We start from the raw sequence: 27,766 nt of genomic DNA, 5'->3' as shown, positions 1-27,766 counted from the left end.
ATATATTAAAAAAGAGCACGTCTTTTTTGTGATATAAAGTGCAGTTATGTTTCCATATTATATACAATATGTCAGCATTACAGGGAAGGGGGGCTGTAAGGACTATGGAACTAACATTTGATTATAAGATAAAATTCTCTGAAAAAGTATACACCTACATATTACAAAAAAAAAAAGGGGGCTCAGGCTTGAGTTCATTTAGCAAACGAAAATCAGCTTCCCACCACATTAAATGCAGCTAACAAGAGGGCAGGTCTCAGGGATAAATTAGCAGAGAGGCACTAAACCCCTTTGCGAAGGGAAACTTGGACTTCACGGAGTTCACGCCTTCCCATCGCCAACCCCAAACTTGCATAGAGGAAAGAAACCGAAGGACAAGACGTTGTGAAACACGTGCGTGTGTCTGCAGTTCGGGGGAATCAAATATACACGACTTTATGTACAGCTCTGATAACGACGGCTACCAGCGTGCAGCGGTAACGGCTTCGCAACCGAGCCGTGCCGGCACCGTTCCGCTACACGGGAGAGGGACAAGGATAGTAGTTCCGCATCAGTGGGGGAAGAAACCAAAAACCAAAAGCATCCTTAACACCAGTCTGTGGGATGGTTAGCGCTTACTAAATGGTATACAGAGCCCTTGCTAAGGGGAGGTGCAGCCCAGGGGTGCCGGCCCGGCGCGTGCCGCGGGTGCCGCCGGGCACTAGGAGTGGGGTGCGCGGCAGGAGCGGCAGCAGGCTTTGCTGTAGTACCAATGGCTGCACAGGTTGACTTTGATGGCCAAAGCGCAGTTGGTTCCTGCCTGGTCCTGGCAGCTGTCGTCTGGGGGAAAGAAGGCAGAATGCACCAATATAGAAAAGAAAAAGAAAATAAACCATTGCAAGCTCAGGAGCTCCTTTTTCCCCCCGTACACAGCCTGCCCTTAACACCACGGGCTGCGCAAGAAATCCCCCAGCTGCAACTGCCACCTCCCCGCTATCTGGCAGAGCATCCCCTGGAAAACACCATGGAGCTTCTCTATAAATACCATCATCAGCCCAAGCCAAGGCACCGGAAAGTTGACCCGTTTCATCACACCTGGCCTGGGAGTCTTGTCTCGGTCCCAAGCCCTGGAGCTCAAGCTCTTCCCTGCAAACTGGAACTGCCCAGGGCTTGGTGGAGCCACCAAGGGCCACCCATGGTAGGGCACAGGGTGACCCCAACACACACTTTCTGCCCCAAAAAGGCTATGTAAGAAAGGGAACGGGAATCCAGCAGCATGACAGCAGGAGTCTGGGGCAAGTGAGCTGCTGGAGAGAGGGAGGAGGGCAGAAACCACTATGACACCCTCCCACCTCCCTTCAGGGCAGTATTTTGCTTTAAACCCATACGATTTATAGGTTTTTTGTGTGTATATATACACACACATTTTTTTGTTTAAAATCCATAGGAGGCATGAAACCCGGCTGCTCCTAGGGCAGGCACCTTGCTGTGAGGGGACCACGAGGCACCTCACAAAGCACCGGTGCTGCATCCCGGGCCCTGCAAGGAGAGGTCAGCCGAGGGCACGCAGCAGGTCCAGAGCCGAGCCGCGAGCCAGCCCTAAATCTGTCTCCCATTTTCATGCTTTTCTCCCACACTATCCTTATTCCCAAATCCTATTAAAGAATTAGAGCTGTGTGTTCACTAAAGATCACAAGGGCTTTGAGCCAGCAGACGAGTCAGATAACGAGATAGTTACAAATCCCACAGGACATTTGGAGACCAAAAATCATTAAAATAATGGCACAGGGAAAACTTCCTACATATTAGCTGGAATCACATAGAAGCAGCACCCAAGTCAGCTCTCCAAAGCTCCCTCCTCTTAAGGTCAGACCACACTTCTTTTGAACTCTTCCCCTTAGTTTCACAGGGTTACCTCCAGAAATAGCCGGTGCATGGTGCCCCATTATTTGGGCACAGAAGGAGAGCTGTCCCCTTCGTATCCTTCCAGGGATAACAATCAAATCAGGGGTCGGTGGAAGCCAAGATGCTGGGTGGTGCCGTTCGGGGGGGCGAGTGGAAAATGAATGCCAGGGATGCTGCTAGCAGCGGGGCTCACCTGGGGGCTCCGTGGGGCAGGGCTGCAGGTCGCAGGTCTGTTTGCCCACCGGCTTCACCAGCGGGTCGCAGCCTCGAACAATGTCCTTCCCTTGGTAGCACTTCACGTCCCGCATCCTCACGCCAATGCCGCAGGTTTTCGTGCACTGGGGAACAGAGAGAGGGGGTGAGGCGAGACCCCGCCATCGTGGGGGTCTGTGCTAAGCCAGGAGGTACCAGGGCAGAGGGGCGAGCCCTTCCCCAGGCTGAATGTCTTGTCTTAGCCCCGCACCGCTGGCCTCTTGCTCTGCCTTTGCTGCCAACACCACCAGCTGCCTGGAGCAGCCTCTGCCCAGCCCTACGTGGAGACGCTCCCACCCCAGGCACTGTGGTCCTCCCTCCTCCTGCCGCCCTTTGCAGAGGGCCACAAACAAGCTGGCCCAGCCCATACGCTGCTCGGGGACACCAGGGTGGCTGCAGCCCCCCCGAGGCCATGGGGCCTCCCCACCACCAGCGCCCCGGGCGCAGGGCTGCGGAGCCGGCGGCTCTGCACGGTGCGCTGGGGGTTTGCGGAGCCGCTCCCGGGCCCGGCACTCGCTGGCTGCTGCCCCTTGGCCGCCTCGTCGGGCTGGGCTTGCAGCAGGGCGGCTCCGGCTCCTTACAGCCCGCAGCCACGGATTGCGAGACTAAGCAAAACGAGGTGCCTGCAGCACCGGCAGCAAGGGCTGCGCCAGGGAGGGCTTGCGGAGAGCCGGCCACAGCCCTGCGCAGCTCCTCGCCCACGCGCGCTGGGCTCGTCCCCACGGCCGTCGAGCACCGGCTGCCCTTGCAGGGTGCTGGGGCAAACTGCGCTCCCAACTGCATCCCCAACCTCTGCATCCCCGGGCAGCCATCCCGCGGGCTCCACACACACCCCGCCAGCAGCTGCAGGGTGAGGGGGGAAAAGGAAAAAAAAAATTAGAAAAAAAAAAAGCAAAAAAAAGCCAAAGCTGACCACAAACGCCTCATCTCGCTCCTGTTCTCCCTGAGCGCAGCCAGTCCTGGCAGCACCGTGGCAGGGCAGGCTTTCTGCCCGACCTGCCCGTGCAGCAAGAGCCCCCCTGAGCGGGGGCTGCGTCCCGCAGAGCTTTGCCCAGCTCCCGGGGTTATTTTGCAGGTGGTGTGGCCCTTGGTACGAGGGGAGAGGGCACCACACGCTCAGGGCAAGCACATGTTGAAGGAAGGGCATTTTCCCCCCACCTCCTCCCACAGACCCCCCGAGCTGCCCTCGGCTCCCTCCCCACTCACCTCTGACCAGGGGGTCGTGTACCACTTGAAGCACGGCCGCTCGAAGCACGTCGTCTCCTCCACCGGCTTCTTGGCGACGTCGCAGTCGGCGGGGTTGCGGGTCTTGATCTTGCCGTTGACGATCTCCAGGCAGAGCACGATCCTCTTCTTCACGCCCCGGCCGCACGTGGTGTTGCACTGCCGGGGTGCAGCGGGGCTGGCTGAGACCCGCGCCCCCCGCTGCGACCCCACTGCCGGGCATCCCTCCTCCATCGCCCCCCAAAACCAAGCCCTCGCTCCAAGCACCCCCGCGGCCGGGGGGGCTGCACTTACCCGCTCCCAGTCCTGCGCCAGCCAGTGCGAGGGGCAGTTCTTGTCCCCGCAGGGATGGATGGCCAGCGGCTTCGTCTCCAGGTTGCACTGCGACTCCGGCACCACCCGCCCGTCGCTGGTTTTGCAGTACACGTGCCGGATCATCCTGCCCTGCCCACAGCCGCCGCTGCACTGGAACCGCAGCAGGCATGGCAGGCGGTCAGCGGCGGGGCAGGCAGCGCGGCTCCATCCCCATCGCCGCGGCAGGGACCGAGGCGCCTCCCCAATCCCACCTTCCCCAAATCACGGAGGGGCCGCTGGGGCTCAGCTTAACGGAGCTGCAGGGAAGCTCAGCGCATCCTTCCCTGGCAGCCCTGCCGCAGCCAACCCGTCCCACGGCCCCACCATGCCGGTGCTCAGCAAAACTCAGCACCTCCTCGGGCCAGGCAGGAGGGGAAGTGCCGGTGGCGGGGAACCCTGGGGTGGCTCTCAAAGAGGTGAAGGCAAAGGGGACCAAGCAAGTGGCTGCAAATATTCCTCCCCGGCCTGCAAAGGGCCAGGCGGGCACTGCCCCGAGCGCCGGTGCAGGCGGCGAGTGTTTGCGGCCGCTCTTGCGGAGACGTACGGCGTTCCACAGCGCCGCTGCTGCCATGGAAACTACTTATTTTTAGCTGATGCTAATGTATCAAAACCTGGGTAAAAATAGCTGGGGATGGAGAGGGTCTCTGTAGCAGAATTGTGCAGGAAAGGAACAGGGGAGGGAAGGAAAAAAAGGAAAAGGCTCATTTTCTGGGCATGGAGCGTCAGCATTGTGAAGGCACGCTGTGCAGCAGACTGACGGGGGTTTTGGCAGCCGCTAAGGTCCTCGGCCAGGTATCTTGGGTTTTAACCCCTCCTGCACCCCGTCCCCCGCAAGGGAGGAGCCCCAGGGAGGACCTGCCGGGAAGGCGTGGGATGCCCTGGGATGCTGGAGCACACCCCTGCCCTGCGCGAGGAGGAGCCTTGTGAAGAGGAAGGCTCAGTGCTCGCAAGCGCCATCAAACCCCGGTGCTGCCACGGGCACAGGGGTGACCCAGGGTGGCCACGCTGGCCGGCCAGGTGACAAGACACTGACTTGAGGTGACACGGCCTAACCATTTAGAGGCCGGCTCTGGGTGCGGGCTGCCGCGGGTCTGCCGGAGCTGGAGCAGCTGAGGAGCAGGAATCCAACCCCAAAGCTCCCATCGCCGGAGACACAAGCAAGCCTGCAAGCAGGGCCAGCTGCAGTGGGTGGTGATGGCCGCTCGGCCGGCTACCCCAGCGTCTCACCGGTCCCCAGTCGGAGACGGTCCACTGCCGGTCGCAGGGCGGCCCCGTGCAGTTCTTCTCGGCCAGGGGCCGGGCGCTGGCGTCGCACAGCTTCTCGTCCTCCGAGCAGCGGATGTCCCGTGTCACCACGCTCCGCTCTCCGCACCGGGCTGAGCACTGCCGGGAGGGGACGGGGGGACGGCGTCAGCAGGGGCTCCCGCCGCGATGGGGACTGAGAGCTGTCTTCTGCTAAGTTAGTTTGGTGGGTTTTTTTTTTTTAAATGCAAAACTCTGAAAACACACCTCGACAATGCATCGGTGACAGTCTGTAAAACAACCCGTAGCAAAACCACCCCTCTCCCCCAAAACCCCTCAGCAGCTTCAGCAGTCAGGTTAAGGTGCAGGAGGGCCACATCCTGCCCGGGTGCTGTGCAAGCTCTCCGACGGGTGACACCAGAGAGTGTCTGGCACCAAAAATGCCTGATCAGAGCTGAAAAGTTTTAGCTGTCACTTAGAGGCAGGGTGAGATCTCCCTCGCCTCCTTCCCAGGAGCAGCCAGCTCCTTTCCACCTCTTCGGAGAATGTTTTCCCCAAACCGCACAAGATTTTTATGCTGTGGATAAATTTGGCACCGCACAGCCCAGTGACATTATTTAGAACCGGATTTGAGTTACTACAGTCTCACATACGCACATTTGCTCCGTGCATAACATAAAGCAGGGAAAAGTGTCAACAGCACCGCGCGCAGACACACCGCGCTGATACGTTAATCCTCAGATCCCCGAAATGTGCTTTTTTTTTTTTAATGCCAACTTGGCACCCTACTTCAGATGGGATCCAAATGAGATTAGCTTTGCTGCTGGCTAAGAACAAACTACTCCAGGACTGTCTCTAGCAATCTGTCCCTGACACATGCTGGAGAAGAACACGGATTTCTGTAAAATAAGCCGCTCTGGTTCACTACGCCAGTCAAAATAACGCGTCAGCATGAGCACAGGGAGCTCCTCTCTACCCAGCTGGGAAAGTCAAAACACCCTGCAACACCGGGAACACACCAGCGCCTACGTCGGCTCAAGGGAAACAATGCACCCCAGCTTGCAGAGGAAAGGAGAGAATTTAAATTATGACCAAGAAGTGTTTTGGGAGCCTCCCAGGACGAAGAGTCCATGGTGTAAACCGTGGGGCAAGTTCACACCCACAGACAGCTTGGCTCGGAGCTCAGTTTGGTCCTGCTTAGAAGGGGCCTGGGCTTGATTTGGAGCAGGAATGACATTTGCTCCCTTGCAGAGAGTCAACGAGCGCGCGGGCTCCAGGGCACAAATGCCACGTTCCACGCGCAGCCGTCACGACGGCGGGGGGCTGGCGGCGGCACGCGGGCGAGCTCAGACGCACGCAGACCTGAAATCTCGCTCTCGCCACGCATGCCCGCCTCCAGAAGACATCGAAGAGGCAGGGCTGCTTCCTAGCAGCACAGGGGGGCACAGTCCCACCCCTCGCGTTTTACACGTTTGCTGCGAGCCATGCGGGGTCCCCCCCCCCCCGCACCACCAGCATCAATCCAGCGCAACGCTGGTGGCGGCCAGGAGATTCACTCCCGAGCCACCCGAGCTCGGAGACCGGCCCCGGCTCCCCGAGGAAGCGGCACTGGTTTGGTCATTGCCATGGGTTTACGTTTGCCAGCGATGTGCTGGAGTGCTGGCCGTGCCTGGAAGCGAATTCAGGGGCACAATCCCTTTCACGTGTTTTCCCAAGCAAACCAACAAGCTACAGCAAGAGCAGCACTGCATGGCCCCACACCATCTTCCAGCTGCTTTAGGGATCTGCTCAAGGCACAGCTAGGAAAAGGTTTAATTCTCCAGGTGGTGCAGTGAAATTGGAGGTGAGGAAGGGAAATTTATGGGAACGTAAGTCACATGTGAGGTGGGATCTCCTCCCCAGCACCTCGCGGGCTGAAGAGGCTGCCACGCAAGCAGTGGTGGGAGGATCTGGGCCGTGGACGCCTGCCCTCTCTGTGGGCAATGCCAGCCCCTTATGTGCAGTCAAAGACTGAGTGACCGATGGCCGTGGCCTCCCCGTCCTGGAGGGGACCCAAGGCTTCATTTTAGGGGGGAAAAAAGAATTACTGCTGCATCTTGCTCCACATGCAACAACTGCAGCCAGTGTTCCGAAGGGCAGAGTTTCTGTGGCCATGGATGAGTTTCAGTCAGAAAAGGAACGGAGAAGCGCAGGCGCGTGCGCTCGCCCTCAGCGCTGCCAGGCCAGCAGGTCCCCGGGAACTCACCTCGGACCACTCCGACATCTCCCACTGGGGCCCGCAGGCTGGGTTCTTGCAGATCTTGCGCTCGTCCGGCCGGGTGATGTCAGCGGACTCGCAGAGGTCGCTGTAGACGGAGCTGTCGAATCCCGGAGAGATCATCTTCCAGCAGCGGACGATGCGGAACTGGTAGCCCTCCCCGCAGGTGCGGGAGCACTCGCTCCAGCTGCTCGTCTCCCACCTACGGAAGCAAGGGAGGCCGTCGCGCTGGGCATGGCTGGACGGGGCTGGAGCATCCCACGGGAAAACCCTGCCTGCTCTCTGCCAGCGGTGGCTGCGATAGGAATGAGCTATCGTCAGGCTGCCAAGGTGCGAGAAGTTTTCCCGTGGGAGGGGACGTGTTACCATACGGTGGTTCCACTCAGCAGACCTGAGCTCGTGCCCGCAGCCGTGGATGCTGAAACCAGACTGCCGAGAGGAGGGAGCGGCCGGCAAGGACCGGTGTGCTCACGGCCGACTGTTTGTCCGCGCGCTCCCCGGCTGCAACCCCACGTGTGCCAGCACATTTCTCTGCCATGCTTTTTGGCCAAGTTTGAGCTCTCTTTTTTTGCCCGATCAGCTAAAGTACGGAGAGGACACAACCATCCATCACCCCGCAAACCCCAGCAATAACGTCACACAAAGCTGTCTGAGCCCTGCTGGGACAGACATCCATGTACCACTGGCGGTCTAACTCTGCTAACGTCACGCGATGGGCTGGAAGAGCCGGGGTCTGCCCCTTACTGTCCCCTGCCACTGCTGTCCTGATGTTACAAGAGGGGAGCAACTTGTAAACCAAGGGAAAAGACATAAAAAGTCAAGATCTTTACAGTACAGTAACATCATAGAAATTCTGAATTAAAGAATAATCTAAAAAATGTAAAAATCTAAGTGGATCAGAGTTCACAGTTCCTCTGGACTCAGGGCTGCCCCATGCAGCCCCCGGGCCACCCGCTGCTGCCACTCTCCGAGCGGGAGAGCCACGTCCCTGGGCTGTACGCCAGCCTCGCGTGGGGCTCCAGGCACAACAAGCAGCCGCAGAGAGATGTCACACGTTTAAAGGTGCCACCTAAATTCAGAAGGGAGACGAGACCAAGGTCTTTCCCATCCACATCAGGCAAAATTCTCTCGGTGCTTCCTGTTGGAAAAGCATTGCCAGCCCAAGCAGCAACCCGCCTGCCCAAGTGCTAGCAAACGTGCCCGGCTGCGCCGCTGGAGCTCCCAGCAGCTCCCCGGTTTACCCACCGCCAAACTGCAATCACCAGTAAATCACTGAGCAGCTCTTCCCTCTCACAGTGCAAGCCCATGGAGCTGGCACAGCACAGCTACAAGGAGGGGTGGCTTTATAAAAGACCAGCGGGGTAATCTAAGCGTGGAAAAAGCCTTGTGCTAAAAAATTACAAAGTTAATGCAAATAGAGATTAAAGTCCTCACGGGGTTTACAGTGCAGGTATGCTCCCAGCAGTAGCACCATCCACCTCCCCACACCTTTTTTTGCCCGAACTGCAGCCTGCCCTGGCTTTCAGCCTTAACGTGCAAGGGTCAAGGAGATCTCCCACGGCAAAGGGCACGCGCTTTCCTCCCCGTCCTCCTTCACAATCACCCGAGGCGAGAGCAAGCACTCTCTAGGGACCGGGTGCCGTACCTGCTCCCGGCATCACTCCGGTCTTGCTTTGCACATTCACAAGTGACACCTTTCCAGGGCTTGCACCAGACGGCGTTACCGCGTCCTCGCTTTGACAGACACCCGTCTGTCCCGCCCAAACCTGCTGTCACTTGCAAACCCTCCAACAAGCACGCGCGGCATTACAAACACGGAGGTGCCCCGAGCCGTGCAGCCTGGCTCCCGACTGCCATCACGCTTTTTGGATAAAGAGCCGCATCAGAAGGGAAACCTCCTGAAGGATTGCCAGCACGGGTTCCCCTCTGTGCCAGCTCTTGCGCTGATACAAGCAAACCTCAGTGATGGTTTTAGGATCAGTTTAGGATGCTGAAGGGACCAGAAGGCCAGATCCACGGCACAGTTCGCAAGCCTGGCCCCTCAACCAATTCACACGCAGGGCCCTCCGCGCGCTGGCCGGGGCAGGACGCTGCCCGTGTCGTCAGAAGCCAGACTTGACGGGAGCCGCAGATGCAAACTCTCCCAGGATTTACGGAAGCTTTAACCTGGCAGCTCGAGCTAAAGCACTGGGGAGGAACGTCTTGCCGAGTCCCAGTGCAGCTCGGGCAGACGCAACTGGGGCAGGAGGGACGGGGCTGCTAGGGGCCATCCCTGCTGCCCTCCCCCCCAAATCCACGCCAACTCCCTCCCCCAAGTACATCCACGGCAGAGAAAGCGCGGAGCCCCGCCGGAGCACCCTGTCGAGGCGGTACCTTGGCTGGCACTCTCTCCCAGCACAGAACTCATGGACGGGCTCGGGACGGGTCATGGCATCACAGTACGTATCATCCACTTCGATCCCATCATAGCGAACACACATAGCATATGTGGACATCACTCCTGGTTTCAAAGAGAATACATACACACAGAGGACGCTTGGTGATTTTGACATCCAAACTCTTTTTTTTTTCCCCCTTTTTCTTTTTTTTTTTTTTGAGCTGCATTTTCCAAAACTTCCTCCTGAGGGAAAGCAGCAAGCTGGACTTTCTGGCCCACGGGATGGATGCTGCCAGGAGGAGAGGACATGACAGCCACCCAGCCACCACGGGCAGCCTGGTTGAGTTTGGCCAGCTCCATAGGCAGGCACGGCCACCCCTGCCAGGGCTTGCCACCAAGATCAATATATGACTAACAGGTTTTTATCGGAAATGCTCAGGGCAACAGATCTTCTCGGCAGCTCCCACCCTGCCTGGGTCATGGGTGGAGGCAACAAAAAACGGTCTCCGACCCGCTCCACCCACCCACTCTCTCTCTACGCATTACACCCCGCTTGTGCCCGGGTGCTCCCCGGGGGCACCCAGCGCTCTGGGCCACGGAAGGGCTCCCGGGGGCTTTGCAAGGAGGCACCTGCCCTCCTGCTCCCTCGCCAAAAGCACGGGCAGCCAGGGTCGTCAGACCGAGACCATTTCCCCCGCAGCCTGCCGTGCCAGAGCAAGTGTTGTGAAGTCCTTTCTGGGATCTGGCTGGGGACCAGGAGGCTGCTCTGGCTACAGGTAACAAGAATTGCAGCTCTCAGGAACATATGGTTTACATGAAACTAAAAAAAGCTCTACAGCTCTTGACATGGTATTGCTTCTCTGCGCTGTGTCATTAAGAAAAGGCAATGAGAAAGGAGAAATTTAAGTAAAACCTCTCTCTGCTAGCTGCAAAGCAGGGCAGAGCAGCCTGTCCCGGTCAAGGGGGAAATTTGTTCAGAGAGGATCAAAGGGATCAAAAACGTCCCAGAACATGTGGCTGACAAGATCCCAGGGAAAGCTCCTGCTGCTGGCAGGCATGGGGCACATGGCTACTGGACTAGAACAAATGCTCTGGCATGCTTAAAAAAATAAAATCCTTGCATTTGTTCTTTTAAGAGATGTCCCTTCGATTGCAATCTCCTCTCTCCCCCTTTTTCCCTTCTTTCTAATTCCAGAAGCACCGCAGGGGCGGTGCTGCTGGGGACGGTGCAGGTGAGGGCAGGACCCGCTCACCGGGGCCAGGAGCCCCTAATCAAGGAGGAAAGGACAAGAGAGAGCAGGTGGCTTACAAGCTTTTTAGGGGACAAAAAAAAGGAGGATTTATGCAAAAAACAAGACAGGCCAGGTTGATATCCCTGGCATCTACACCACTGTTCCAGATTTACACCCTCACGGCCAAAATCAGGCTCAGGGGTAGGAGGAGTGGGAGAAACAAAACAAGTCAAAAAGCCAAATGCTATTTTGTTTCCTGCCAGAGCTGAACAATCTTCAAAACTTCATTCTGTGGGGAAGCCACTAAGCTTTCCAAACCCCAGTGAATGGTCAAAAAGGGGAGGAAGAAAAAGAAAAAAACCCAAAAGGAGGCAATATGCTGAGTCTCGGCACAGGTCTGGGGATCCTGCCGAGCCCCAGCACGTCCCCGCTGGGCTGGGAAGCAAAGGCGATGTGCAGAGCTCCCCGAAGGGAGGGTGATTTGCAGGATGACGGACATGCCGGGTACCAGGGCCTGGACCCCGCGGTGCCTGCGAGGTCGGTGGGCTTCGCAGGCTCTTGGCCCCCCGCTCTTCTCCCTGCCGTTGCGCCCAGACGGAGCAGATTTGAGGTTGGGCTAAACCAGCTCCAGAGATTGCAAGATCCCCTACACATCACCAGGTCCTTCCCATCCCTAACAGACATAAAAATGACTCACACACCAGGTGATTTCAGCGGTTGTGCAGAATTTGGCTGCTTCTTATAACTACCTGTGGTACATGTAGAGCTGCAGGGTTCATGGGAGGAAAGCTTCCACCTGTACATGTCAGCAGCACTCACACCTTGGCCCTTTCTTAACAACTTCAATCTGTTTCTAGCGATAAGCAAACAAAAAAAAACACAAAACAAAACAAAAAAAGGCATTTACAAGGCGAGCGGTGATAGGCCACGTCAGACACACACATCTGCCAGCAGGCTGCGGTTCGGTTGGGTTCGGGTTTGGGAGGGGATTTGCTTTGTTTGGCGGTTGGGTTTGGTTTTTCTGATTTTTTGGGGTTTGTTTGTTTGTTTTAATTGGTTTGTTTTGTTTCACAACATACCTGTCCTGAGCCCCAAGTAGAATCCCCAGCCCGGTTAGAGGCAGAGCTTCCACTGTCTAGAAATAGAGAGAATGGGATAAAAATACCCACAAGTAGAAACAGTTCAGAATTTAACAAAGTTCGCATTTTCTGCTCAAATACACCTGGCCCTCGGCATACAGTGACTAAAGGTGCAGTATCTCCTCCCCTGCGTCTCCAGGGCCAGGCACGCCGACTCGTGCTGCTCAACGCGGCAGAGCTTTCGGCTGCTCAAATCTCAGCAGCTCACTCCTTCTGAAAGCCTAGACGTGGCACAGGAGTTTATAAGCCTGCTTCTCAAAGCACACTTTGCTTTTGAACACCAAGGCATGCCATTTGCCTACCCGCTGCTTTTGCCACTCTTGGTTTGGGTTATTTTGTTTTATTTTAGGTAGATAATTTGCATCTCTCATATCCATGCTGTGCTCAAACACATAAAGCCATCGGGGAAGGAGTAACAGAGTCAGCCTGGTGTACAAAAAAAGCATTTGTCAAACCAAGAGTAACAGCTTTGCCCAGTTCAGTGCATTCTACGTGCTGCGAGGTTATAACACATCAGGGATACTGCACCTTTACAACAAAAGGCTTCAAGTCTGTTCTCATACCTTTGTTCAAACCCTTGAAACAGCTACACTGAAATAGCGTACAAGGTTGTATCCTGACATCCAGTTGTCTCTGGCCTGGCGAGATATGCAGCTTGTATGATTTCTAGGCAGCAGAAGCTCTGAAATTGCCTTATTTAGTTGTTCGTAAGAAAAAGTTCAGGTCCAGTCTGTCAAATCAACCTTTAAAAGGACACTGTTGAGAATCCAGCCATTTCCTTTCAGACCCACCCTCCTTCCACCGCCAGCACTGAACCTCCAGAAGGATTAAAAACAACAATCTCATTTTCCCTGTTGATTTTGTCTCTGTCAGTTTGGCAAACAGTCGCTTCCTGCGTTTGAAATGGAACTGAAATGAATGCAACTATTTTTTGCGGAAAAAAAAAAACCAACAACCTCGGCTCCCTATAAATAGTGCTTCATCTTGCCAAAACAGCTCTGCCCGGGGACCCGCATCAGTCCCCGATCCCGGCTGAGCCGTGGCTGCCCTCGGCATGCTGCCCGCTGCCGCCCAGCCAGGAGAGGGCTCACAAGATGACAGTTTTCAGTAAGATCCATTAAAACATAGTCAACATCTGCTTTTTGTACTTTAATTTGCCTGGAAAGTGGGGTATTACCTAGATCCTCTGGTCTATACCCTGCTCTCTGAGGCACTAAAGTAAACACCAAATTATCTTGTGACTGGGACTGCTCTCCCTTGAAAGGAAAAAATAATCTTCAAAATAAGCTTTATACCACGTCTGAAGACAGAAAAATCTATCAACAGTGTCCCTTTAATGTACGTGAGCCTAAATAAAGAGCTGCTTCTATGCACAACGAGGTCGCAGGGACAAGTTCTTTCCAGATAAATCAGACATTTGGTCATAGGGCAGCATTTAGCTCTCTTACCATTTCAAGCAAAGACAAAACTGTCATTTTGTTCTCCTCTAAATGCAAACAGCAGCACATTGTCCTACCGAGCTGGTGGGTTTTTCCTCTTTTATTTTCCACCCTTTATTACGAAGTCAATTATTTTCTTCCCTGCCTGCACTTTGCTTCTGCTTTTCAAGCAAGCAACTGCACCAGAAATTAGCATCAGTCCCTCACCCCCAGCTGAGGTCTGGGCTGCCTGTCTTCCCAAAACAGTCCTCGTAGCAGAAGAATAATGCTAACGTGCACATGAACACCACAGATCAATGTCCAGCTCACATTTCTGTGTTTTATTTCAGTTTTTAGTTTTAAGTAAAGGGGAAAAACTCATGCCTCCTGTTGCAGGATCAGCCCTGGCTGCACACCACAGCATGGGATGAAGGACAAAGGGTGCCTGGATCTGCCCTCAGCATGCCACAAGGCAGCTTTAACTGCTCCAGGAGAAGTGTCACAGCACGCCTGCCCTGACACAAGAGCCACCCACCCATCCCCATCTCAGTGGGACTCGTTCCCAGAGAGGAAATATAATATGCCACGCTGGTACAAGGTGCTCGTATACCTGATGACTCCATCCACACTAAGAACTGCAACAATTTGGAAAGAAAATGCCCCACCTGTAACCAAGGCTGTCCCGTGTGTACAGACTGGCTGGTTACATTCTGCAGAGATGATCCCCCCCAGCTTGTTTCCCCATTTACATGGAATGAAAATGAGCCAAAAGCCACCATCCATCCCAGACCGAGCTTGGGAAGGATGTGGGAGTCAAGTTCAAGCTCCTGCCCGGAACTATGCTGACCCCAGTAAGAGACTGGGTCCCACAGTCCCATGTTGCCCATCTCCAAGGGGGAGATCCCCCATCCTGTCCCACACCCAGGGCAGGAGGTTTTCCCTTGTACCCCATGACCATTTTCCTTGGTGCAGCTTCTGGCTGTCCCCTCCACCGCCCTTCCTCCTGAAGGAACAAGTCCAAACCCCAATCCTCCTCACACATCTTGTGCTCCAGCACCTCGCCCGTGACACACCAAACCCAGAACCGCTCCCCAGGGTCAGTACGGGCTTTATCCTGCTGTGTTGGGTGCTTCAAGGCTGGCCTCAGGGAGCTGGGGCTCCTCAGCCATCATTCCCACCGAGGAGGTACAGATGAGCGGTTACCGTTACAATTGCAACAGGGCTTGAAGTAATAAATAGAGTCGGTGGACACGAGAAAGGTCTGGGCACAAGCAGGCTGTCCCAGCACGCTCCCTCCTGCCCCAGTCCCTGGAAGCGAGGATCGCCCAGCCCCACAGACGTGCCCGTCTCTCCCCGCCCCACAAGTGCCCTCGCATGCAGACTCTCTGGTTGTCAGCGACATTATGGGACTCTCAACTGCCGGGGAGGAGAGCAATGCCTCCAGGCACTCGGTCTGGCCTCTTGAAGGGTGGTACAAGTTGTTTTGTTACCCTTTTTTTCTTCCCCTCTCTCTTTTTTTTTTTAATAAAACAACATGCTTCTGAACAGCATGTTTCCTGCCCCCCAGCTGCCCCACATCTGTCTCCACCGGCCTTTCGACCTCCCACCGCAGCCCCACAGCGAGGGATGAAGCCAGCAGGAGCTCAGCATCTCTCCGCCCAGGCTACAGCCCAGCTGGGCCTGGATACAGCCTTTTGGCTAGTGCAAAACTTCTCAGATCTAAGCGTTAATGGCCAAAAAAGTTCCTATTTTATTTGGGGGGTGAGGGGAGGGAGCACTGTGGAACAAACTAAAGAGAAGAACAGTGAAAAAATGGCAGTTCTGGGCATCGCTCCCGGAAGGGTTTAAATCCCTGCCCCGTGTCTTCGGTGGACGGGCAGCAGGGACAGCACAAGGAGCTTTTAGCACCACAAAAAACTGCACTGGAGCCACCGACAGTCTTTTGTGACCCTCCTGCCACAGCCAAGCTGCTCTGAAGTTTAAAGCACGAGAAGGTCCCTGTATTCCCAGGAGGTTGGGGGTACAGGGTGCCAGCCAAGGCCACCCAGGGCAGGTGGGGGGGGCCGGCGTGCCCACTTCCTCGCCCCCACGGGACAGCGAGGCAGGGAGCTGACAGCCCTGCCCTCGCCTGTCAGAGCTAACGAAATGCTTGCTTTGGCAGCTGAAGGCAAAGTTTCCCAGCCAAGCCACGAGAAGAGAGAATAGACTCAAGCCCTTGGCAAGGTTTTAATGTTCTTATCATTAAGAAGTTTGTTGATACGTTTGGCTGCATGGACATTTTCTTTAGCATAAGTTGCTTTAGTGTAAGCTAGTATAAGTTCTGGGTAAACACAGCTAGCTATAACCAGAGAGCATCTGCTCAGTGCTTTACGTCTTCTGAAGCTCAGCGTCATAACCCACGTTTTACTGGTGGTGAGGACTGGGAGACAGAAGAGTCAACGCAGCAGAGCCAGGAGACCCGCAGGGGAGGCTTGTGGGGGCTTGGGGCCCAAACAAACCATGGGGGTGCACAGCAGGACCCAAATCCATGGCTGTGGGTCTGGGGCCTGGATGACTCCCAAAGCCTCGATTTCAGCCCAAGCTCTCCAAGAGATTGCTTTACTTTGTGGCTGCAAGCGGTGGTCCTGTCTTAGCCCCCATGGGCCCACACTGGGAATGAGCTCCCCAGAGAACCTCAAAATACCCTAGACATAGGCTTGTGGACAAGAACTATCCTGAAACTCCTTTTCACCCAGCACATCCTTGCCTGGATGAACTCTGCTGCTGAAGATAAAGGTTTAATCTAGCTTCCCACTGCATTTTATAGCACTACCACTCCAAACCAGCCGTTAAAGGAATCCTGAAGTGACAGTCCTCATATCAGTCACTGAGCTGCCACTGAAGAGCTTTTGATACTCTTAAAGCAGTGACTAACTGCCCTGCTTCTGCACCCAACGACAGCAAACCCCAGCTATTTCTGCAGGCCCTACAAGAGCAGCTCCCGTTGTCCTGCTCTGCCTCCCCGGCAGTAGGTTAAGCAGGCAGGGCCATGCCTGGGAGCTGCTGGAAGCATGTTGCTGCCAACACAAGTGAGGAGGATCGTGGGTGGCTGTCAGTAGGGTGGGTAAAAAGGGACCAGGACCAACTTCTGCTGCATCAGAACTCAGAGGAAGGGGCCTGGGGAATCAGAGCAGGATGTCAAGAGAAGAAAAAAGGAAGAGGCTTCTTTATGGCCATGACCGATAACAAGCGATGACAGGCAAAGAGCAATGCACAAGCTGACAGCCATCAGCATGGGCTTGCCGACATCCCCACTAAGGAGGGCAGTGAGTTTTCCTCTTGCTTAAGTGCTCTCTTGACTTTCTGCTCCCAAACCTCTAGCCTGCCCTTCCAAATTAACCCCCAACAGAAAGCCTTCACAATACATCATCCTACCCCCACTTACCTTCTGGCTTCCAAAGCAGACAGACAGAAATCATGCAATGGGGTCTGCACCGAGAACAGGGCTATTACAAGTCAAAAATAGCAATAAACAGGATTGACTATAGTTAAAAGACGTCTCCTACCTTGCTTTGTGGGTTCTGTTCCCTTGAGGGCTGGTCAAGGTGACAGTGGCATTTGAAAACGGTGTCTCCGCAGACGTGTTGACGGCTTTGCCATTGCTCAGCTCCATGTAAGTGCTATTAATGGTGTAGGTCACGACGCCATCAGTATCCTCATAGTCAACATAAAGGCTGTCAATGTGTGACCCCACAGAGTTGACTGGGTCTCCCTGGGCAAAGATGCTGTTCATGGTCATGTTGAGCACCAGCTCCTTGGAGTCTGAGGCTTTGTCCAGCAGCTTGTCTGTGATGGCGTTCTCTGAAAGGAATTCCCTGGAGGCGAACCTGGGGTCGAAGTCTCCGTCGCCATGGTCTGTCTGGTAAGTAGACCTGGTTACGTTTGAATCTAGATTGGAGCCAACAGGGGGAAACAACAGTGACAACCACAAAATGCATTCAGGCTGGGAGGCGAAAGCAGCCCGGAGCAGCGGAGGCACGCCGGAGCCTGAGCAGCCACCCAGAAGGCTAGAGGCAGTAGCTGGGGAGGGGGAATCTCATGGGGTTGTACCCCTTTGGAAAGGGTGTGCAGCTCTGTGGGTCTCATCCTGCTGTCGCATGGCCAAAGAAGAGCTCAGCACCTGCCAGCACTGCCCCAAGCAATAGCAGAAATCAGAAAGGAACATGTCCTCCTGGCCCCAGAGCCCATGCAGCCATGCTGGGAAAGCACTCAAGGCAGTTTGGAGGTGGGATGTCCAAGGGAATGGAGTCGGAAGGAGCCTGCTGGGGGCTGGGCAGCTATGGGAGGTGATGGAAGATGGTTGTAATGGGGACCTCTGTGCACCCAGGGCTCCCTCCTGTCCCTGGCATGAGGCAAAGCACAGCAAGGCACCGGCAGTGAGATCTCACCCATGGCCACCCCCCACCCACCAGAAACCAGAACCTGAAGGGCAAAGAGGATTTATGAGCAGAGACATTTTAAAGAACTTTCCAGGGTTTCCAAAAAACAAACCAGCAGAATCACCAGAGGTAGAAACAGAGCGTTTCTCAACAAGAGCTCTGAGAAGCAGAACAGTGAGGCCCAAGTCTCCTCCTTACCTTGGGGTTGTTTGCCCTTCAGTTTTGGCTCACAGTCAATTGTTTCTGCTCTTTCATAGACCTCATTGGTTTCCTGACCTTTGCTCAAGTTTAAATCTTCCTCCGTGTCCTGCCTTCCAAACACCTGGTTCTCCAAGTCTATCCTTTCCCTGGAGATTTTCCCAAAATAGGTTGCATTGTGCTGGATAAAACCCAACGGCACATCTCCATCAAACTCTCTGCTTTCTTCGCTATCTGACTCAGAGAAGGTGTAGTAGATGGGCTGCATATTTTTTGAGTGTGGCTTCCGCAGGAGGGTGTACTCAAATGTGATGGATGGATTCTTGCCATTTTGATTCCAGACCTGCAAACAAATTAAATTATTAGCAGATTCAGTGAGTATATGGCACACAAAGCTTGTGATTCATCTTGGACTTGACAGTTGGTAAGCATCTACTTTGCTATTTCCAATCTGCTTTCCATCACATTGCCAACTTCTTACAACTGGAGCCCAGCACAATTTTCCAAGGGTTCTTTGGCAGCATGGCCCTGGGCACTAGCCCCAGCTCAGGGACTGGAAGCCACAGGTCACACTCCCTCCTCTGCTGCTGAGCAACCAGAGACTCGGAAGAGCCACTTCAGAAGTTACTGACCATCACTTGCAAAACAATTTTTTGTGTTTTTATGAATGAGGAGCATGCACACACACCCCCTGCTTCAGCTATTACATCCCCATTGGAGACTCACAGCCGATACACTACAACACCTTTTACTGGTTCAATGCTTTATAAGCACCCCAGCAGCCATCCCTTCCCCTTCCAGAGGGGCCCAGGGCTACATGGAAGATGGCAGGAGTTGGGCTCTGGCTGGCTGCCCAGAAGAAAAATTAAATGACTTTTCTTCATATGCCTGGTTTTAGACAGTTTGCTTTCAAGAAAGAGTTGGGGTTCAAGTTTTGTGTACTTCTCCAAGCTGTCTGGCCCAATTTCCTCATTTTTACTTTTCCTGCCAGGTAACTTGGATAAAAATGCCAAGGAGTAGAAGAGAAATTAGCCTGCAGTGCCCGAGGCATCTTTCCCCTGCAGAGAGAGGGGGTTACCAAGCCCATGTTCATTATTCACAGCCCTGCCTGCACCCAAGAGCACCAATGCAAATAAAATAGGTTCATGCAAGGAACTGGGCACAGTCATCGCTCCCACTCCCCTCCTCAAGCTGCCTGGGAAAGCTGGGAAATCATGGCAGGATGCTTCTCCCACAGCCATCCCTTCCTCAATCCAACAGATTTTTCCCTTCCCCATCACCCCCAGCCTTGAAAACTTGAAAAAGTCAAAGCACACCATTATATTCAACCCTTGATTTGTTGGTCCTTGTGCAACAATATACTCTATGCCGGTCTCATAAACATCCATGGGCCTGCGGTACTTGAACACTGTGCCTGCAATGTTGAAGTTCTTCGGACTGTCAACTTTGTAGTTCCCGTTGAAGAAGTAGTACCCAGCTTCATCAGCCACAGCTTCAAAGAGAGAAAAAAAAAAAGTCAGTGCCATCGCATGCAAGAGCAGAGGTACACAATACTGCCTCTTGTTCATTCAGGAGATAAAAATAGAGCATCACAATAATAAAACAAGTGTTTCTCATAGTTGACAAATGCATTGTAATATATTTCCAACACACATCATGCAAATATGTGCCTGGGTTTCTGGGCCATGCGTCCCTCTACATTGCAAGCTCCTGGGTATGTGGCTTACAGGAGTCCAGGGCTCCTCTCACCCTTTCGGCACCAGCACAGCATGAACATTTGATAATCACAATAAAACAATTTGATAATCTGCAGACTGTCAGAAGGCCAACAGCAGGAGTTGCCTCCTTGGGATGCCACCTGAGCCAGCAGTGGCCCAAGACAGGTCATCCAGAGCTAGCCCAGTACAACTGTACTAAATCAAGCCTTTTTCTTTCAAGCCTTCCTGCACATGGCCATGAGCCTCTGAGGCAGAGCACAGCGGTAACAAATGTGCTTCTCTGGGGCAAGTCCAGATTTTTCCACACTCCTCCTGAGCAGCTCTGCCATCTTCATCATGAGGTGGATGGTGTGGCCACCAACACTTCAGCAACACGTAGGGCACGTCTCTTTGGTGCTGTTGTCATGTGGCCATTGCACATTCCCCAAGCAGGAGATGATCAAGGGGATCACAAGAGAGGTGAAGTCACTTGGCTATCGGTGATCTGCCACGAGCGTATTTGTCATAAAACACTGAAGTAGCAATAATATTGACCAACAGTTTTGGCATTAAAGCAATCAAACTGTTGATATATAAAGCCCAGGTGCTCAGAATGCAGGGAGGAGAAACGCACTGGCTTAGACAACGCGTTGGTGATTCACATTGACTATGGGTTTAGCTCATGTCTGCAATAAAACTACGTGCATCTTCGCATTGGAAAAAGCATTAGCTAGGATACGCATGCATTCTAGGGAAGTACCCAGAGGTTATACACACCCAGAACATCTGCAGATTTTTTCCGTTCTACTATCTGGATATCCCTTGCTCCAGCAGGAATGTGCGTTACCAGAGAATAGCCTATGGGAAACTACAGATTAATGAAAGGAACTTGGTAACAAATAATCTGAACGAGACACTCCGTAGTCAATACCGCAATATATCAAGCAAACTGGCCTCAATCCAAAATTATTTTTAAGGAGTTATAGACTAAAAAACCTAATGTTGGTATCAATATGGTCCTGTTCGCAGCCTAACAGTTAAGAGAAAAACGTGCGAACTATGCATCCTGGTTTACGGGAGAAAAACAAGGATACAATCCTTACATGTACAAATACCAAGTTTATATAAACTGGTGTAAGAAAAGCTATCTGAAGACTGCTTTGTTAGCTAGAGAAGCAATCCCGTGGTCCAGTGTTGCACCTCATGCTAGCCAGTCTTCCTGGAACCCCAGTGAGAGATTACAGCTTGGATCCCCTCCGACCCCCTTCGCTTAGCACCAGGTAAGCGATGGGACAAGCCCTCCTAACGCCACTGAAGCTCCCGCAGCTTGCTCCACCTTAAACTGATCCTCAGAGAGCACTAATCATTAGTCTTGAGTTAGATTGCTATATTTAGGACAAGTAGCTTCTGTTGCTTTACATCACACTAATTTTGGGAATCCTGGTCTTTCAAAATACCCTGGCTTCCTGTTATTACAAAGGGTTTATTCCTAGTCTCACTGGGTCATGAGAAAGAAGACTAAAATAGATGCCAGCCTCTTGCATAACCCTTTTGCACCACTCAGCATCAGAGACCTCAGGCTTCCGACGAGCACCACGCAAAGTTACTGGTTTTCTTTAAAGACTTTCCCCGCCCAAGTTAACAAGGGTCATTAACGCACACAGAACACGTGGGAAAAACTGAAGCAGGGCAGCTGGTGAGAGCTGAAAGTAGTTTACCAAAAATACATTTAAAAAAAAAATCCCTCTGATTCAAATAAAGCAAAGGGCGCCCGAAAGCCTTACCAAGATGAGAATTTCCTTTCCGATAACTGCCGGTCACATGAGTGCAGCTGCTCCCATCTCCTTGGCAAACTCCACATTTATCCAGTGTGTGGGTGGAGAAGAGAATGCCATCGCATCCAATCGGCTAAAAAACGCACAAATAGAGTAGCGAGGGTCAGGCAAATATCGCACCCGTTGGAATTTTCTGAATGCTACTAACAATATTTTTGCTATAATGTTTAACAACCTCACATTTTCCAGACACGCAAACCCCTCGGAAATCAGTGTATTTGCAGGATGTTCCATCCCGAGCCTGAACCATTAACTGTCTCTGACCATCCACAGTGGTGCAATGGAGGTCACAGGGCTTGCTAGAAATGTGAACATAGTCATCTAAGGGGAAAGGATATAAAGATATATTCAAAACAGAACAAACACAACAACTTTCATCCTACCAATGTCAGTCTCTGCCAAGCTAAACAACAGCAGCAACAGCACAATTGCACAGCAGCCAGCAGTTCAGAAGCTACCACCTCTTGTGTTTCAGGCTGGACAGGAGATTGCACTTCTGAGAGCGTGACAGCCCACTGCTGCAAACCTTTGCACAGCCAGGCAGTCCTCCCTGCTGCCAGGAACAGATGCAGCTGGCGATGCTAGCCGCATCGCTAACATCCGCCCAGGGGACGCACAGAAGCACGAACAGCCGGTCTCTGTGCAAGGACTTGCAGTAGTGCTTATATATACACATTACACAAAAAAATACGCGTGTTCACACGTCTACATTTAAGACACAAGTTAAATTAACACAGATGTATTGTTATAAATACTTAATAATACAAGTTAAGACTATATTCAAAATCACAGCAGCTTAAAACATAAGAACTTTTCCATAAACATCCACCCAAGTTGGACTTAATTCACCCTTTGCTTCCTGCAGGCAACTGGCTGGCTACATCCACTGGCACAGCAGTCCCACATTTCATAATATCCACAGGAATAAAATGACAAATTCATATTTGCATCAGAAACCCAATGCTAAGTGTTGAACTCCGCCAACTAGCGAGCGGTCATATACCCACTGGCCTGCACGCCCAAGCAAGACAGCATCAATGTCAAAACATTATTCTGCAAATCCCCCAGGAGCCACGTGAACGCCTGCTAAAAAACAAAACAATTCACCGTAACTATTCTGGTGAGTCATCTTGAAGAGCAAATATGTTCAAAGAAATTGTCACCTTGCCGTAGGAAAGGGACAAAAGCAGCCAAGTAGCTACAGCTAACCAGCCTGCCACGTGCAAGTTCTACCATGCTGAGCCCATCAAGAAGGCTGGTGAGACAGGGGCTTGTTGCCTCCTTCTGTGTGAAAGTAGTAATTTCATGAAGCATAATCACTCTTAGGTATGTACAGACACCCCCAAATTATAAGAATATTGCATTAGATCCCATCTCTATTTTTTAGACACCCAATGGCACCCAAGGACACCCAATGCTGAAGAACCAGCACTCAGGAGCCTCCTCCTCAGGAGCTCTAAAAATTGGCTGTGATTTTTGTTTAATGCTTGATTTTGATGGGAGTTAGGTGCCTAAAAATTAAATAAAATCTCAGTCTCTAAATAAAATCAGTCTGACTCCTTAGTTATTTCTGCAGTTCTGTGGCGCTCACCCCAGCTGACCAAACTGACTAACTGCGTCTCGGCAACATTTGACAGGACACATGAAGGGTGTAGGAGTGTGCAAATGTCACCGACATGCAAGGCGGCCAGTAATGGCCTCAGCTCACAGGGCACTTGTTTGGGTGAGCCGGACTCTCCCTGCCAGAACAGTCCATCACCCCACGCTCTCGCATCCTCCTCCAGCCTTTCAGCTCTCCGGTCCTCGGGAGCTGTGACCAACACAGGCTACAGCCGTAAGTTCATGTTATTTTATTTTTAAGCTACCCTGCAGCTGCAAAAGGTGCCTTTGAACTTAGGAGATAGCTGATTGTGGCTCTGAAAAATCACTTTAAAACAGCAGAGGAGGAGCCTTCCTGCAGGCTCTAGCATCATAACTATCAAAATATTTTGGCTAAGCATTATGAAACACACAAAGAATGTCTTGTTACCAGGATATAAAGGTTTCCATTGATACGTTCTGCCGTTATACACATGGGAATTAAATGATGAACACTGCTCCTCTCGAAAGCTCCTTCCGTTTGCAGGGCACTCCTAGAATGGGATACATTAATAGCCTGATGAAAACAAAGTGCAGGAAAGGTTCCTGGCACATCTCGACAGGCTGCAAAGAGCATTTCCATCACCTGCCCTGGCTGGAGCCACATCCTCCTCCTCCCAGTGCAGGGACAGCCAAGGAAACCCCCCAGGAGATGGTGCACAAGCCACCCGCTGGGTTTTATGGCCCCCAGCACAGGCAAAAGGCCCAAAGCCTCAACACAATGGTGATGGGCACCAAAGAAGGCAACTCCAGTTGCTCAGAGGGGCAGCAAGGTGACAGCTACAGGACAAATGGTGTCCCCTCTCCAAGGGGCCCAGAAATGCCACTGCACAAAGCAAGCACGACTTCCCACATTTTGTATCAAGCGTTCCCAATGAGAAAAAGGATATCCTTACTTGTACTTTGCAGAGCTGGTATCTTTTGGATGTTCCAGTGCAAGTTTTATTAGCCAGCCCACTCACTGACTTTCTTCTGAATAAAGAAATGATGGTTAGACAGGGGTCAAACCCTCCGTTTCCCCTTTTTAACTATATTTGTCCCCTGCTTCTGTAAGATCTGCCTCCATGTAGCAGAGCCACATCGAGATGAGATCTGTCCCAGTCCCACTGGAGTTGATAGCAAAGGTCTCTCTGGCTTTGTTACCTGCAGCATAGTTACCTGAACTATTTTTATTACAGCATCCTAGGAGGTATCATGGGGACAAGGTTTGCAATGTGCCTTATGGCAGCCACACAGCCTGGAGAGGGCAGAGCCATGCACAGAGCAGCCAGGATCAACGAGCCCCCAGTCAACCCTGCACCACGGTGTCCTCGCTGCTGGGCCCAGAAGCCCTGACAATGGGCTTATGCTACATCTGCGACCCATCCGCACTAACCCCTGCGGGAGAAACCTCAGGGCCAGCACAGGAATACCTTGGCCGCTCCTCCCAGCGGGGATGCCCAGGGCACGGCATCCTCACGGCAGCATGCTTGGGCCACACTTACCTTCCACGCAAGCCAGTTTTTTTCACTGGCGCTAATCTACCGAGTGATGACCTTCTGGGTCAAGTCAAGGCTACCTCCAGCAAGCTGGAGCCCCCCACACCCTGGCAGGCGGGTGCCGTACCTCTGCCGCAGGCAGTGCCTCTCCTGGGACTTGACGCCTCCCCCGCAGGTCCTGGTGCACGCCGTCCACTTGGTCCACTCGCCCCACCAGTACGCTGTGACGTCTGCCCCTTCCTCCAGGCTGTTGGAGGTCTGCGTCAGGTCCTGCTGGAAGCGCCAGGCAGGTTGGGGAGGGAAGCAGCAGTCAGCATCCGCACCGCAGAGCCTGCACGGGTGGACTGAGGGCATCCCCCGCCCCGCCCGAACAGGGCATTTCCTTCTCCACCTAAGGTCAAGTCTGAGATTCCCCATCTTGCAAGAAACCCTGCATTTTTCCAATTGTGTTTTCATTACGTATTGGAATTAAATGGCAATAGTCGGGATTCCTTGGGAAAGGAAACAGTCATTGTTTCACTCAGTTGGCAAAACTGAGCTCCCAAACAACCGTAAACCATCAAAGGCTTTTGGTGATCTCTGACTCTTGCTCCATAGTGAATTCAGGGAGCTGAAGAGCTCGTTGCAGCCCAAAGCTTCACTGAAAGCTTAAGCAAACCCTTGCAAAACCCCTCTGCAGTGGGAGAACACGCCAGTGGATGCTACCAGGCTGGAGGAGCTCATGCACTCCCTTTGCAAGTGCCACTGGGTTTGTCACTTCAGGAGGGTCCTTGACACCCCCATCTCCCACCTCTCAGCCACTGCAGGCAGCAGCGTGACCACGCAGAGCGCAAAGGAGCTGCTCCATCGGCAGTGTCATCACCGCAAGCCTGTGCTCCGCGAGGCATTCGTATCCCTTCGCAAGGGGCACAGAACCTCCTGGGGGGTCCCGGCTACTGCTCATAGCTGGGGAGAGGGATGTATTTTCCCATCCAGAATCACCTGTTCTGAGGTTTCTATTAATTCTGTGTTTACTGGGAAAGGGAGAATACTGTTCCATGCAAAATAAATGAGAGCTCCAACCATGGAGCATCAAGGAAACAGTGCTCACCCAAAAGCAGGGCATGGCCTTTCAGAGCCTTGGAAGCGATCCATGCACGCTCTTAGTCATGCATGCTACAACTTAGGTTAAGCCCAGACTAAGGAGCTAAGCCAAGTCATACATCCTCGCACTTGCTGGAGATCCGACACATGCACAGACCAGTCCTGTGAGTCCCAGGGGTTGCCCACCCCCGAGGCCCTCCCTGTGACAAGCACTGTGCCATTTTAAAGTCCAGAGACCTCCCAGCAACGCAACACGCTTACCTGAGCTATCACAAAGACAACGTTGCCCACGAGGAGAAGGGCCAGTGTACCTTTCAGCTGGGATTGCGCACTGATGGAGATGCTGCTCCACCTCCACTTAGGTATCTTCATCCTAAAAAACAACAAAACACCATGCTCAGCAAAACTCCCATCCAGCCCCAGTGCCCGTCGAGAGCAGGGGCTGCTTTGCAGCCTGGGTCACACCACATGTGTCTTCTTCAGCATTCCCGGTCAGCTAAGTGACACCAACCACCAGTGAGTGCAAGGGCTTGATCCTGAAGTTACATTTAATTAGTGGAAGCATTAACAGTACAGGTGCACACCCCATCTCTGTTGCTATCTTCCAAAGCACAACTTTACACTGGTTCCCAGTGGCTGCACCTGATACCACCAGTGCAAGCTGAGGCTCCAAGCCTGCCTTGAAAGAGCGTGGCTTACACAGAAGCAAGCGTTGCACGAGAGGCAGCGAGTAACAAGAAGTATCCCCAGATCTATAAAAGCAGTGCATTTAAATATCCCCATCTACAGAATGGCTCTTAGAAGAATGAGATTAATGGCCTCATAAACAAAAAAACACAATTAACAGCCATTTTTTCTTTTTTTTTTTTCATTTATTCCACTCTAATTCCCACCAATTCCCAGGGAAGAAGCCCATTCTAGAAGAACCGGAAACCGCCCACAATTAAAGAGCAGAAATGAAGTATCCCAAGTGTCAGCCTTTCATCTCTTTCTCCATCTGCCTCATGAAAGTAACCCAGAATGGCATTTTCTTAAATAAAGCCCAGCTTGAAACCACAATACATTTTATTGTGAACCTCACTGCAAGAGCCAGAAAGGAGCAGGTTTCAGGAAATCATGCTTCCAGGCAACCAAAGCAGCTCATGTCTGTAAGAAAAAGAAAACAAAATTCTCCCCTAAGCTAACTTCCCTTGCAAAGTAACTAGACAGTATCTTTGGGAAGTAGGGAGCTGGGAGAGGGGCTGCTCCTGGGGAGAAGGGGCAGGACTGCAGACCTGCAACATAAAAAGCTTCTTTCCTACCCCTTTTTCTTCTTGCAACGGCTTTTGTGGCAGCTTTGGAAACGCAGAATTGCCGGCAACGCCAGCACGGCTTTGCTATCTGGCTTACAGAAATTACCAGCGGGTTTCCAGGTGCCCAGCTCCACACTGCCACCGCCCAGGGCAGGGGTCCAGCATGCAAGAGACCCTTTCCAAGAGGCAGGCCCGTAGATTAGCGGGAGCCCGGAGCGCTTGGCTGGGGATCCCGGGGACAGGTGGCTGAGACTCGCCTTACACTTGGTTTTCATTAAGGCTTCCAGACACTTCTGACTCAAAGCCAGTAACTGAGTTTATCCTAGAGCCGGTCAGAGCTGCGTGTTTAAATAGAAAAATTATAGAAACGGGGTGGAGGGGGGGTGGATATCGCCGACGAGCATCGCGGAGCCGGTACCGGAGGGAGCCGCAGACCTGCCGGCAGCGGCGGGGGCGATGCCGGAGCGGCGGCGGGCCGGACGGCCGGGGCCGGGCCCGCAGCGGAGCGGAGCGGGGAGGGGAGGGCTCCGGCGGGGCGCGACCCCCGGGGCCCGGGCCGTACCTGGAGGCGGCGGGGCCGGGAGGGGCGATGCTCCGGGGCCGGGCGGGAGCGGCGGCGCGGAGGAGCAGGAGCAGCAGGAGGAGCAGCAGCAGCAGCCCCAGACGCTCCCTCCCTCCTTCTCCCTCGCCGACTTCAAAGGGCAGCCAAACGCGCCGGGGCTTCCAGCGAGGAGGAGCCGCCGCTGTG

General features: G+C 53.2%; 1 protein-coding gene across 1 annotated transcript; it reads right to left on the bottom strand.

The window, feature by feature from the left end:
* Positions 1-275: 275 nt before the first annotated feature.
* Positions 276-27,293, bottom strand: ADAMTSL2 (ADAMTS like 2; the record flags this gene model as incomplete). The annotated part of the gene is given in 20 exon segments (XM_082008875.1): positions 276-819; positions 2,078-2,222; positions 3,343-3,519; positions 3,655-3,825; positions 4,942-5,097; positions 7,202-7,415; positions 9,587-9,713; positions 11,572-11,675; positions 16,925-17,306; positions 17,996-18,338; positions 19,312-19,487; positions 20,470-20,550; positions 21,477-21,600; positions 21,703-21,848; positions 23,557-23,659; positions 24,062-24,137; positions 24,771-24,913; positions 25,988-26,099; positions 27,125-27,167; positions 27,170-27,293. Coding segments are annotated over 20 exon segments (3,066 nt in total). The 3' UTR covers positions 276-700.
* Positions 27,294-27,766: the final 473 nt, after the last annotated feature.

This window comes from Phaethon aethereus (genome assembly GCF_964289735.1).
Source record: "Phaethon aethereus genome assembly, chromosome: 20".
NCBI lineage: Eukaryota > Metazoa > Chordata > Aves > Phaethontiformes > Phaethontidae > Phaethon > Phaethon aethereus.
This window is presented reverse-complemented; position numbering and strand designations above follow the sequence as displayed.